The sequence below is a fragment of the Sminthopsis crassicaudata genome, chromosome 2 (assembly GCF_048593235.1).
Source record: "Sminthopsis crassicaudata isolate SCR6 chromosome 2, ASM4859323v1, whole genome shotgun sequence".
In the NCBI taxonomy this organism is placed as follows: domain Eukaryota; kingdom Metazoa; phylum Chordata; class Mammalia; order Dasyuromorphia; family Dasyuridae; genus Sminthopsis; species Sminthopsis crassicaudata.
This window is the reverse complement of record NC_133618.1, coordinates 606,810,142-606,824,664: the sequence shown is the minus strand read 5'-3', so window position 1 is coordinate 606,824,664 and position 14,523 is coordinate 606,810,142. Positions and strand designations below refer to the sequence as shown.

At 36.3% G+C, this 14,523-nt stretch overlaps 1 protein-coding gene across 2 annotated transcripts in view; it reads left to right on the top strand.

Annotated features, from left to right (window-relative positions):
• The window catches only part of MYOF (myoferlin), a 151,313-nt gene that overhangs the window by 105,816 nt on the left and 30,974 nt on the right, over positions 1–14,523 (top strand). For both annotated transcript variants that reach the window (XM_074295890.1, XM_074295889.1), the window contains 9 exons: positions 962–1,117; positions 1,697–1,828; positions 3,896–4,059; positions 6,161–6,275; positions 7,845–7,950; positions 8,470–8,615; positions 9,729–9,902; positions 13,136–13,244; positions 13,592–13,669. In XM_074295890.1, the coding sequence (XP_074151991.1) occupies positions 962–1,117; positions 1,697–1,828; positions 3,896–4,059; positions 6,161–6,275; positions 7,845–7,950; positions 8,470–8,615; positions 9,729–9,902; positions 13,136–13,244; positions 13,592–13,669 (1,180 nt within the window). The remainder of the gene's footprint in view (positions 1–961; positions 1,118–1,696; positions 1,829–3,895; positions 4,060–6,160; positions 6,276–7,844; positions 7,951–8,469; positions 8,616–9,728; positions 9,903–13,135; positions 13,245–13,591; positions 13,670–14,523) is intronic.

The following is a 14,523-nucleotide window of genomic DNA, read 5'->3' as shown; positions in this document are numbered from 1 at the left end:
TAATAGTTTTATTAGTGATTGCCTGATAAACAGTAGGTGCTTAATAATTGCTTGTTGTTGAATGGATAAATGGGTGATTGCGAGACACAGTTGAAAGGAAACTATAAGTCCTCAGTACTGTAATCTATCTTTGCTAAGTATAATAGTAAGGATTTGGTGAGGACTTCACATAGGAATTAGAATGATGGTGGTGGGTCAGTGGTCAGGAAATGGTTCTGGGAAATAAAAAATAGACCCAATGAGATGTGAAGAATCAATGATATTAAAAATCACTAGAGTTTCAGTATAACAATTCAGAGATTTTAATTTCAAAAATGAGTGAATAGAGAATAGTGAACTTGCATTTGGTCATCCAGTCAATAAACATTTATTAAGTGTGCTTACTATGTGCTGGGCACTGTGCTAAGTAGTAGACTGGTCACTGTCTAATGAGAGGGGACCACATCCAAATAACTATGTACAGACAAATTCTTTACAAGACAAATTGGAGATGATCAGCAGAGGAAATATAAGGTAGTAGGAAAGGCTTATGATAGGTAGGGTTCCAGCTCCGTGTAAGCCAATTTCTAAGCCCTTGGAACAAGGCTCAGGATATTTAAACCTGGCCAAGGGGAAGTGGGAGAAGAGGGTCTTGCAAGGTCTTACTCAGCTCCAGACACATAGCAAAAGGAGATGCTGAAGCTGACTGACCTAAATCTGGCAGTATGGAAGAAACACAATCATAGCAAAAACTACTAATTCCATTGACAACTCCATACTTCTGTACAACATAATGGAAAGAGAGCGTCGGACTTGATTTCAAATCCCACCCAGCTTTTCCATTTAGTACTAGGTGATGTTCCCTGGACTCCAAGCCTCCAGGATCCTTTCCATTTTTATGACCCTATCATAATTTTTTTTTATTTAGCAGGATAGGTAATCTTGCTTTTGTTTTCTTTTTTCTTCACACCAAACTGACCAGCCACAAAACAGTATGCCTGATATTATCATATGGATGATCCGGGGAGAGAAAAGATTGGCCTACGCTAGAATTCCTGCACATCAGGTTTTATATTCCACCACCAGTGAAGAAGCTTCTGGGAAGTACTGCGGGAAGACCCAGACCATCTTTTTGAAGGTAGAGAACTTCATCCCTCATGAAATTTAAGACACTTAAATATAAAGCCTGTTTCCCAGACTAAAAACTGCAAATATTTCCCAAAATAGTTGTTTTGAAAGTACATGTCCTAAGTGCCCAGAAGAAAGTAGGAATCCTGTTGTGTCAAGCGAAGGGAGCCAAATTTATTTTTCTCCTGCAATTTTCCTTAAGACAGAATAGGAAGTAGCATTATTCTCAGGATGAGTTAGAACAAACTCATTAATGGATTACTTTCAGAATAAGAAAAATAGGAAGGTACCACTTCTTTTGTTTGTTTCTGGTAACTCCAGGAGGGTGAATCACAGGATATTGTTTAGAGGAAATATTCTGTTGTTACTGGATCCCTTAACTTCTGCCATTGTTCTATTTAGGGGAAGAGAGAAGGACATTCTTTTTCTGTTATTATTTTTCTGTGTGTGGTCAAAATCAATTGGAAATTTAGCTTTAAAAAATGTTATCCTAAACTTTGTAGGGATACAATGCCTTTCCCTGTATTAGGCTTTTGTTTTAACGTCACTGCTCGAGACAGCCCCTAACTATTTACCTTTTGCATTCCAGTACCCACAGGACAAGAGCAACGGCATGAAGGTTCCGGCAGAGCTGCGTGTTAACATTTGGCTTGGATTAAGTGCTGTTGAAAAGAAATTTAACAGCTTTGCTGAAGGAGCATTCACTGTCTTTGCAGAAATGGTATCTTTCTCTAATGTCACCTTTTTTCATCTCACTGTTGGAAACTCAAATTCCATCGAAAGGCCCAGCAAAAGGCATCCCTGGCAGGATCTGACCCGGGTCGTTTTCAAGCATCCTTTTGGGGGGGCTTAACCTCCTTCATCAATTTTTCTGATTATGTAACTGTGAAAGTGACAGCATTGAGTGTATCACATGACAGGATCCTCGGAGAGCTCAGATTTCTGTCCGGATTGTTGCTTTCCCCCTGGCCTTCATGTGACCTCCTAAAAGTTTCCCAGAACTCTGATGACATTTCATTTATTCAGCAATGATTCACAAAAGCAGCAGAGGATCGGAGAGCTTGGAGCTCCGAGGAGCTCAGATGTTAACACTTTTGAAGGCCCTCGAGGGAAAAAGGCTGGATTACTTTTGGAGGGGGCCGTTCAGAACCAGTTATCACATACTTTGAAAGAGGCCTGATCATAAACATCAAGTTAGAGTTACATGCCAACATATACATATCTATACTGATGTAAAATAATCAGAATAAAAGAGACTTCGGTAGTTATTCAATCCTCAAAAACTTAGCCTGGATATATTTGAAAGGCAGAAAACTGAGTCCAGACTTGAACAGAGATTTTGCTTTTTAAAATTATATTTATTCTGTTTACCTCAAGCCAGAGCTAATACTTCTGCAGGTTTGAATGACATTGGTCTGGGACCCTGAGGCTGACCCCGATATAGTAGAATATGATTCTGCCTAAGAGGACATCTGGATTCTTGTCCCAGGCCTGTCACTAATTAACAGAATGGCCTCTGCCTGCTCTGAGACTCAGTTTCCTCCTTTATCAGATCAGTACAGTAATACCTACTATGCCAACTTCACCAGGTGATACGACATCTGTAAAAGATCTTTAAGATGATAAGGCATCATACTAATTATTATTGTGCCGTCCATCTCCAGGAACATCCTGAAGCAGTCAGGGCTGGCAGAATTACCAGTCAATGGGCTTTAACAATATGAGTTTCAGTTCCCTCACCCTACTCTTCTAAATGGGGTAATTGTAGATGTAGGGGGACAGAGCTCTTAGAGTTAATAGCTAGACTAAGCTGTATACTCATCAATGAAGTGTTGATGACCTGTGTTAAGATGGGCAGAGTTAGGGACAAAATAGTAGATAAAAAGAATAGGTGAAGAGATAGGAGTTTACTAAGTAGAAATAGGCAGAAATAAACTGCAGTTCCCATTTTAGAGATGAGTAAACTGAGATCCAGAAAAATTAAGTAAGGTCAAAGTCTCACATTTTGTTAATGGTGCAACAGAGGCAAACATTAAAATTCTCTCTTAGTATGTAAGTGTATATATATGTATACATACATAGAGATGTATATACATCGGTGTATAGGCCATAGGTGGACTGACATCAATATCTAGGGATAGTTTTTATTAAGAAAATAAATCATTAAGAACAACGGAGCTCATTCAAAGATAATGTCTCAGACTGCATCCAGTGTTTTACTCCTAAGGCTAGACTGAGCACCATGGCCACGTGCATGCTCTGAACTCTATGGCCACACTCAGATGGGATGGTCTCAGCCAGTTTCTAAAACTTTTAGCTTAGGATCAAAATTCCAATGTGTTTACTTGGTCTGCACACAAACCTGAGGAGAGCGTCCCAACAGGGAGCCCCACATGTTGAGGTTAGCCCCGATCACCTTTAAAGCCCCTTCTGCCTCTAAGGGTCTGTGGTTCAAAGGTTCTGTGAATATAGATTAGAAGGAGGAAGCCCATTCTTTGTTTCTGTCTGTGGGAAGATGTGTTTTCTGCAGCTATGTTGGAATAAGGTCTTTAGGGAGGACTCTAGTTAAAGTCATCCTACCCTAGAATGACTTTTAAAACCCACAGGCTGACCTTATTCCTTTGCCTCTTATGTTTTTATATATAAATATATATATATATATATATGTTCATATATATATATGTATATGTTTATATATGCATATGTATATGTTTATATGTATATGCATATGTATATGTGTATTTTGTATTTTAATTTTTAATTTACATTTTTACATTTTAAAACATAGTATGAAAATCAAGCACTGATGTTTGGAAAGTGGGGCACCTCTGGACTTGTTGGTCGACATAAATTTTCGGATGTCACAGGAAAAATAAAACTCAAGAAAGAGTTTTTCATGCCTCCCAAAGGCTGGGAATGGGAAGGAGAGTGGTTGGTTGATCCTGAAAGAAGGTAAGTTTTCTATTCTTAAAAATGAATTTATTGATCTCTTATCTCTACCAATAAAAATGCAATTCTGAGTATACATTGAAAACTAGTTAATTTTGTAGAACTTCACAGAAAAAGAAAAAATGTCATTCATGCTAACAGGAGCTCATAATTCACTAAACAAGGATGAACAAATGAATAATCTTGAGAGAGGAATTTGCCAACTGAAAATGGGGATTCCTACACAAATATACTCCTCCTAACATCTGTGTACATCAAAAACACTGGGAAATGTTTTGGGCCAAATAGCAAAGGCCTTATATGGAATATTTCTCTGTTGTTACAAAACAATGCTTGGAGCATTGGGTGGAAGTGGACTCACTCAGGGTTGGCTTTCCCCAATTCCTACTCTCAACCTTATGAACACAGTCAAAGGACTGCTTAAAGTCTGCTCTTAAAAGTCTGCGAATGACAACTCCATGTTGGATGCCAAAAAGGAAGATCCAAATCCAATATTCTTTCTACTGCATAGTATTTTAGTGTTTTATCGGAGTGCACTAAAGATAATCATGAAAAACTAATTTATTCTAAGCCTTGTAATGATTTTCAGGACTCATTTGCATACCATGATTCATTCTTAAAAATCAGATAGAAAGATCTCCCTTCCATTCAGACAATATTGAGAGGAACAAAGAAAGATTGGAATCAAGGGCTCCAATTTTTTTGATGCAATTGAGTTAGATTGCATAGACTATGCTTACATAATAATTTATTATCTTTCCCTGGAAATCTGAACTTCCCTTTTTTTTCTGATGAAGGTAAATACATTCTTCCATTCTCTCAGGTTCATACTTTGACATCTTCCCTACCCCTCTCATATCACATATCCAATCAGTTGCCAAATCTTGCTATTTGAGCCTCCACTAAGATCTCTTGCATCCTATCCCTTCTCTTCATTCACATAACTATCCTTTTAGTTTAGACTTTTACCACATCTCAATTATATCATCACCAAAATTTCCTAAGTAGCTTCCCTGACTCAAACTTCTCCTCCTCCAGTGTCTCCTGCACAGTTGCTAAAGTGATTTTCCTTAAGCAACGAGCTAATCATCACTTCCCTACTTAGTAAACTTGTTGCTTGTGTGTTAAATACAAATCCTGTTTACAACTTGGACCCAAGCTATCTTTCCAACCTTGTTCCCCCCTGTCATATTTTATAGTCTATCTAAAATGATTTTCTCTCTGTCACAAATGGCAATCCATCTTCCCCTGTCCTGTACCTTTACAGTAGCCATCTCCCATTCCTTAAATACATTTCCTCCTCACCTTCACCTTTAAGAGTTTTCAGTGTCAATGGCAAATGGCAAAGTCTTTGTAAACTCTAAGTAATAGGTTTTTGCCCTAGATACTTCCATTGTCCTGTATCTCCCTGGTAGCTCTTACTGACTGGTAGAATGGAGAATACTAAAAGGGACTGGATTCAATATTGATTTTTCTATTCAACCTGATGATCACCTAAAGTTTTAAGTGGCAGGGTTGGACCTGAAAATGATGCCTTTCCAGGATTCATGAGAGAATCCATCATTTTCACTATTTTATTCATTCCTTGGAAATAGTCTAGTCATGGACAGTTTCCAACTCATGTAAGGCTGCTAGTGTGGTGGAGTGTTGGATTCAAATTTGTAGCATCTGGATTTGATACCCAGTTCAAGGTAGAGAGTGCTGGGCTTGGAGTCAAGAAGATCCGAGTTAAATCTAGTTTCAAATACTTATGCTCTGTATGATACTGGGCAAGTCATTTAGCTTCCGTTTTGTCAGCTATGAAATGTGGAAAAGAATTGCAACTATCTCTCAGGGTTGTTATAAAGATCCAATGAGATTGCATTTATAAAGTGCTTAGTTAGCACAGCATTCAGCACTTAGTCAGAACTTACTAAGTGATTGTTCTCTTCTCTGTGTGAGCTTGGGCCAGTCATTGTCCTGCTTCAGACATCAATGAACTCATTGGGAAATAAGAGATTAGATTACTTAACTATGGCCCCTCCAGGGCTGATTCTGTGATCTCTGTGAAGAGCCACTGAGTTTAGAAGCTTCCACCAATAACACGAGTGTGATTTCTCCCCAGTTTGCTGACTGAAGCAGATGCTGGTCACACAGAGTTTACAGATGAAGTGTATCAGAATGAAAGCCGCTATCCAGGAGGGGAATGGAAGCCAATGGAGGACACTTATACAGATGTGGTGAGCCACCCGTTCTTGCTTAGTTCTGGTAGCTTTTCACTTGTAAAGGTTAAGAACCATCAGCCACAAGTCTATGATTTTCCTCCTTTGCTTGTAATTGTTGTCACAATCTACTAGATAGATATCTACTAGAAGAGACTGGGCTCAATATTGATTTTTGTATTCAACTTGATGTCATCCAAAGCACAGACCATCTGGTTAGAACTGAAAATGATGCCTTTCCAGAATTCATATGAGAGAATTCTTCAGTACATGTGACATGTATCCAATATTGATTTTTTATATTCAACCTGATAATAATCTGAACCCCAGGCCACATGATTAGAACTAAAAATGATTCCTTCCCAAGATATGAGAATTCATCACTATATATATCAATTTCAGAAAAATGGTGATTCAGTAGATAGAAGCTATTTCAAAATCACTTTGATAAATGGCATAATTCTAGCAAGCTCAAGTTGACTATTAACTCCTGTGACCCTGAAGAGGTGCATACTTTTACATGAAAATTCTAGGTTTTATTCATTTATAGAGCAGCTAGACCTAGAGGCCTGGATTCCAATCTAGTAATTGTAACTGTTAGCAAGTCATTTGTTCTTTCTCAGTCTTGGTTTCTTTTTCTTTTAAATAGGAATAATATTGCCTGTCATACCTCCCATAAAGGTTAGTTTGAGGCTTAGATGTAAAAAAAAAATGTAAAGTCACTTAGAAACTTTAAAATATTACTCAAATAATCTACACAAATATTCTGTGATACAGATAGTATAAAATTATCACATCTGTTTTGTAGATGAGAAAACTGAATTGTAAAGAGATTAATAGTTACAAACTCTTATATAACTGCAAATAGACAGACCAGGATTGGAATCCAGGACTTCTGACTAAAAATCTAGTGATCTTTCCACTACATTACAAGTGCTTACTCCAGAGGGAAGAAAGGGGCTTGATCTCTAGTTTTATTTTGTGGGAAATGGAATCTAGGGGTCTAATTCATATCTCAGGGGACCTTGGGAGGGAACAATGGTTTGGGGTATTGCCCCCATCTCATAAATATTCCAGAATCCTCAGTAAAGCATTGATAAGAAAATATCAGCACTTTAAAATAAAGGTTGGAATGATAGAAGTGAAACCTGAAGTCTCAACATAAAGTTTAATTTAGTCATTAAATAAATCTAAATTGAAAACCTTCCTCACCATATTCTACATGAGGTAGGATTCACTGTTTTGTACAAGCTTTGATGGCTCTGTGGTGGTTTACTCCCAGTTTTTTAATATTGTGCTGCATTTAATGTTTCTTCCTTCTGGGATATGTTCCTTCCTCCAGAGACTCTCCAATGGACAGGTATATTATTTTACAAAAGGGCAAATCTTAATCTTGAGGTGCTTCCAAAGATGGCTAGAAATCCAAGTCTTTACAAAGGGCTTCTGTTTGCAAGTTAAGTTAGAAATATTTATGAGAAAACCTGGAATGCTAATAGAGTTTGGAAAGTCTGGTGAAGGGGGCGGCAGCATCCCGCCTCATTTTTGCATGCTCTCTGACTCTCTTTCTTCTCCTTTCCTTTGAAAAAGAATGGAGAAAAGGCAGCATCACCCAATGAGATGACTTGTCCCCCTGGCTGGGAATGGGAAGATGATGCTTGGAAGTATGATATAAACCGAGCTGTGGATGAGAAAGGTAATATATATATCCCACCACGAGATCATTTCATTACCCTGATTTCATAGATGTGTCTTGGTTGGCGGTCCAACATGTGTCCTTCTGTGCAAGAAGAAAAAGGGATTGAGAGCAGGGATTGGCCTTGTATACCCAGTGCTTGGGCCAGTGCCTGGCACATAGTAGGGACTTAATAAATGTTTGTTGACCGATGAACTGACTGCTACAAGAAAACAGGCCCAGAGAGTCAAGATTGCTGTGATGGTGGAGGTGAAGTGGGTGTTTATACAGGATGGCCACGTAGAGGGGTCAGGTGGGAACTGAAGAGTCTGCGGGAATACCTCATCAGTGCAGAAGGGGAGGCGGAATCACAGACTCATGGAACTGCCGAGCTAGAAAGGATCTAGGAGCTCCTCTATGAAAACCTCATTTTTCAAAGACCCAAGGCTAAGTGGGGGTGGCAGAATTCTTCCTGGAGATTTATTTACCTTTCAGCCAAATTGACCTCTTTATGCCAGTGTTTTAAAAACTCTTTTTCAGGCTGGGAATATGGAATTACCATTCCTCCTGATAACAAGCCCAAGTCCTGGGTTGCTGCTGAGAAAATGTACCATACACATAGGCGGCGGCGAATGGTCCGCAAACGCAAGAAGGATTTAACGCAATCAGCAGCAAGTACTGCAAGGGTAAGAGGATCAGTGAGAAATGTACTTCTCTTACATCAAGAACACTGAGATATCTTTTGCTAAAGAACTTAGCATAGGTAGTTTTGGGAACAGGAATCCTTTACCATAACACATTTCTTGTTTAATAATTACTTCTTTCCACCCTGGTGAGGTCATAAGGTCTTAGACATTATTCCAGGATCCTCTTACCTAAGAGGTGGAGATGTACAGCAGAAAGAAGATTTACATGAGAATCAGGAGATATGGGTTCTAGCCTTGTCTCTACTGGTAGCTTGTTCCAGGTAGTCATGAACAGGTCATGTCACCCCTTTGCATTATTGTTCATCTTTTTATTTCATATGTAAAATGAGGGGACTGATGCTAGAATAATCACTAAGGATTTTCCATTTTGAAATCCTCTTTTATTTCTTCTGTTGACTTCATGTAATATTTAAATTCTAATATCAACATTACAAAATACAGAGGTATATATGATTGTGTTGAAATGGACCTGTATAGGTAATAGTTTAAAAAAAACCCACAACCTTGGTTTTATTCAATGATAAAATGTAATTTATTTATTGTTACACCATTTTTATTAAATTAATAATTTTTATTTACCAGATATGTGCTTGGGTAATTTTACAACATTAACAATTGCCAAACCCGTTGTTCCAATTTTTTCCCCACCTTCCTCCCCCCAGATGGCAAGTTGACCAATACATGTCAAATATGCTAGAGTATAAATTAAATACAATATATGTATACATGACCAAACAGTTGTTTTGCTGTACAAAAAGAATCAGACTTTGAAATAGTGTGTTATACCATTATTACATATGAACTTATTATGCTACTAATATACTTATTTTTTTCTACTAATATATTTAAATAAAACACTCGAGAAAGAATTGGGATTTTTTAATAGAAAAATAAAGTGTGTGATATGTCCTGTCCTCCTAAAAAGATGAGCAACTAATTATCCTTCTTGACTATTTTGCCATTTGCAAAATGGGCAAATTGGATGATGTGAATATACTTTTTCTCTTGTTTTGTAAAGAATGAGTGAGAATAAGAGCAATCATATATAGAAAGCTCTATGAAGAAATGAAATTATTCTTCACTCTATTTTAGGGGTTGAAAGCACTAGAAGATAAAGAAGGATGGGAATATGCCTCTTTAATTGGGTGGAAATTTCACTGGAAACAACGCAGTTCAGATACCTTTCGTCGTAGACGGTGGAGAAGAAAGATGGCTACTTCGGAAACACATGGTGCAGCTGCTATCTTTAAACTTGAAGGTGCCCTTGTGAGTATAGCAATACTTTAATAAGTTCATAGTGTCTTCTGTGAGGGGGACCACTTCATCCCTGCACATAGCAACCTCTCCACACTTTCCACCTTTTAGGAAGGACAAGGATAAACTGAAGATGATCTAGAGGAGGGTGGACCAGCACTCTGAAAGGCATACATTATGCAGAACAGCTAAAGGAAGTAGTCACGCTTAACCAAAAGAAGAGAAGGTTTCAGAGGGACATATTAGCCATCTTTAAGAATTTGAAGGACTGTCCTGGGGAAGAGAGAATATTCAGTTTCTTTGGCCCCAGAGGAAAGAAATTAAAACAGCAGGTAGAAGTCACAAAGCCAAATTTGAAAGAATGAAGAATTGAATGAAAAAAATCATTTATTAAGCATTTACTATGTGTCTCACACTAGATGACAGGAATAAAAGGACAACTAAGCAAAACAGTCTTTTCCCTCAAAGAACTTAAATTTTAATAGAAGAATACAATACTTAAGAGTTGGAAGGGATGGTGATAAATCTTTAATGGTCGTGTGGTTTGGAAATATATGACAAGGGTCATGATGACCTGACTCCAGACAAGATAAAGTGAGAAACTCACCTAATAAAGCCCAGGGTTTCAGGGGTGGAGTTTGAGGAGGAGAAAGAAGAAGAAAAAAAGGAAGAGGAGGAAAATGAGGAGGAGGAGGAAGAAAAGGATGAGGAGGAAGATACCCAAAGGGCAAGCAGCACTATTTGGAAATAGCTAGGAAAAGAAATTTAGATTTTATATGTGAAGCTGTACTTTATGCTACCAAAAAGTAATACAGGCTCATGATTTTTTTCTTTAAAGTCCAAAGAAGTTGACCACATGTGTTTACTTTTTAAAAATAATTCTAATATCATTTTATTTTTTTAAATTTATTTAATAATAATAATAGCTTTTTATTTTAAAAAAATATATATGCAAAGATAGTTTTCAACATTCACTCTTACAAACCTTGTGTTCTGAATTTTTCTTCCTCCCTCCCTTCCCCCGGGCAGCAAGTAAATACAGATTAAACATGTTCAATTCTTTTAAACATATTCTATATTTATCATGCTACACATGCACACAAAAAAAGTCAAATCAAAAGGAGAGAAAAATGAGAAAGGAAAAAAAAAGCAAGCAAGCAATAAAAAAGGTGAAAATACTATGTTATGATCAACAGTCTTCATAGTCTTCTATCTGGATGTAGATGGCTACACATGTTCACTTTTGTCCTTTCCCCTGTTTCTCCTTCTTCCCCACCCCTTTATAGCAAACAATTGCTCATAATATAATAAAAGTTAGCTTATCTTTATTTGGAGATAAAACACATTATGAAAGTTCAAACAAGATTTTGAAAGAACAGGACACTTTAAAGGGTAAGCTGAAAGTGATGAAGCAGAGAAAAGGAAGAGGAAGTAATAAATGAAATGAGATGAAGTAAGTGCATAGGGGCTAATAGCAGCCTTTCTCCAGATGGATAATTCCTTGAGTGAATCAGTGAGCCAGTCCAGGGCCTTTACTTGTAATTGACTCTCCCTTTGCTGCCCCATCTATGCCTCTTCTCCTACTGCTCATCCTCCTCTTCTCTTAGGACTAAAAACTTTCTCAGTTTCTCCCATCTCATCCAATTCCTGCTTCTCATGATCCTGCAGTCCTTCCTTCTATCTACAGAAAAACTCCATTTCCCAGTGTTCCTTGATGCTGAACAAGACTCCATAAAGGGAAAAAACTCCCTAAAATTGAAGTAAACCAAAAAAATGAAGGGCTGCCTCAAGTGACCAGATGACCTCCTATTGGAATGTTTTAAGGATTAAATTTTTTCCTCAAAATCAAATTTGAATCAAATATTGCAGATTTACTGGTAACCATTTTAGCAGATTTCTACCTTACTCCAAACCTTGTTCCTAATAGAATTATGACTTCTTTTTTCTCAACCTCAAGAGTTTTCTTCAGAATCCATTTAAATAGAAATATGAATAGTTTTTAAAACAGATAAATATATAGTGATTTCTTTGCATCTTATCCTTCCACATAAGAAGAACCTATTCAATGACTGAAAATTATAATTAAATCTACTTCCAACCTTGCCAACACATACTTCCTCTCAGAATTTAGTACTTGTGGTACTTAGTTTCTTGATGCAAACTCAAACAGGGGGTGACTTCCACTCAAGAAAGAACTCTGTACAAAGTTTTATTTAACTGTGTGAAAGAGAAGATAAAGATCATTCCTTTGATAACTTAAGAGCCTTTGGTAGCTTTCTTGATTTTTACTAAAAGAAAATGGCAGCACTTGTTACACATAGTGGTAACATGATGGAGCGCTCTTCCTAATTTTTTTAATGAAAACTTGCATTTATATATTACTTTGGATTTTTAAGATGTCTTTGATTTAATTATTATATATCATCTTCAATTACAAATATATTTCTACTTCCCTAATCTCCTCCAAAAAAAAAAAAACACTCCTTGTAACAAAAAAGGGAAAAAATGACAAAACAAATCAAAGCATAATTGATTGTGACAATACTATACATGCAATGTTCCATACTCTAATCTCCTAATTTTGCAAATAAAAAAGGTAGAGACATTCTTTTCATCTCTTCCCCAGGACTATGTTTTGGGCTATTATAATTATATATCATAGTTTACTTTTCTTACTGACATTATTCTTTCTTTTTACATTGTTGTAGTTACTGTGCATATTGTTTACATTGTTCTATTTGCCTTTTTCTGTATCAGTTCATATAAGTCTTCTCATACTTTTCCAGTATTCATTTTATTTGTTTTTTACAGCATACTAACAGTCCATTATATTATCATGTAGTTAAATTTATTTTTATTTAGCTATTTTCCAATCAATGGAAATCCCTCTTTTTTTAAGAAAAAATATTTATCAGAGGGCGGCTAGGTGGCGCAGTGGATAGAGCACCAGCCTTGAATTCAGGAGGACCCAAGTTCAACTCTGGTCTCAGACACTTACCACTTCCTAGCTGTGTGACCCTGGGCAAGTCACTTAACCCCAGCCTCAGGGGAAAAAAAAAAAGAAAAGAAAAGAAAAGAAAAAATATTTACCAAAATCCAGTTTTCCAAGGAAAGATTTTTTTCATTATTTTTCATGACTTTATTATTTAATATTTCATTATTACCATTTTCTCATTTTCATTATTTTTCCATTATTATTTCATTATTTAACATGTGGTTGATTTATTTTTTGCATTTTATCTCAGGGAGCCGATACTACTGAAGATGGAGATGAGAAAAGCATGGAAAAACACAAATATAGTGCAACCACTGTGTTTGGTGCAAATACGCCAATCGTTTCCTGTGATTTTGACAGTGAGTTTCTAGCATTCAGTTGTTTTAGACTCTTTTTCTTTCGTTATCATTAAGGAATGCTATTAAAATAATCTAAGTGGGATAGTCTCAGTGTTCCAATTTGACTTTTAGTTTAATCCCACAAAGAAGTATCTTTGGTTTTAAATAAGCTTTAACTGGATTTTATAAGTTAAGTGAATGCAGTGTTTTAAAATGGGTATAGTTTTTTTTTAAGTTGCTAATTTCTTTCTGTTCTAGCACGTGTTTATGCATATGTATGCATCAACACACACACACACACACACACACAAAGGAAGTTTAGTATGTTATATTTCTTGTAAATTAATTTTGGTTCTTTTTTTTAAAAGGAGTACATAACTATCACCTTCGCTGCTATATATATCAGGCCAGAAATCTTATGGCTTTGGATAAAGACAGTTTTTCAGGTAAGGAAAAAAAGTTAACCAAAATCATTAAATTCTATCATAAGCCAATATTTTATGTTAAAATGTTTCTTATTCCCCTATTTGGTCATTTCTTAAAAAAAAAAAAAAAAAAAAAAAAAAAAGTATCTTGTGATACTGTTTCTATGGCCAAGGACACGTGGTGGTAGAATGCCATCTGGTGGTATTTCAGAGAACTAGGGATCCAGGCATCTTACCACAGATAAAAATGAGAACATTCATCAAACATAATATTTTCACCTTTTTGTTGTTGCTATTTGTTTGTTTTTCTTTCTCATGATTTTTTTCCTTTTGGATCTGATTTTTCTTGCACAACATGACAAGGATGGAAATATGTTTCAAAGAATTGCACATATTTAACCTATTATCAGATTGCTTGCTGTCTTGGAGAGGGAAAGACAAAAAGTTGGAACACAAAGATTTACAAAAATGAATGTTGAAAATTATCTTTACATGTAGTTGGAAAAATAAAATATTTCAAAAAATTAAAATAGAAAAAAAATGAAAAGAATGAGAACATCCAAGGATGGAGAAACTTCAACTAGCCCTTTCTTATATCTTCTTGCTCTTCTCTGACATTTACAGAAGGCAAGTGAAGCATTTAAAATAAAGGAGCACATTTCCAGACAGTTTAATTCCAATAACACTTTATGTGGGGTTGAATTCCTGCCTGATTTTGTGTGTGTATGTACATATGTATGTATGTGTATGTGTGTGTGTGTGTGTGTCTATATTTGAACCTACTCTAGATCAAGGTTTCTTCAATTTTTTCTACTGATGATCCTTTTTTATCCTGAAAAATTCTTACATGACTCTAGGTATATAAAATATATATA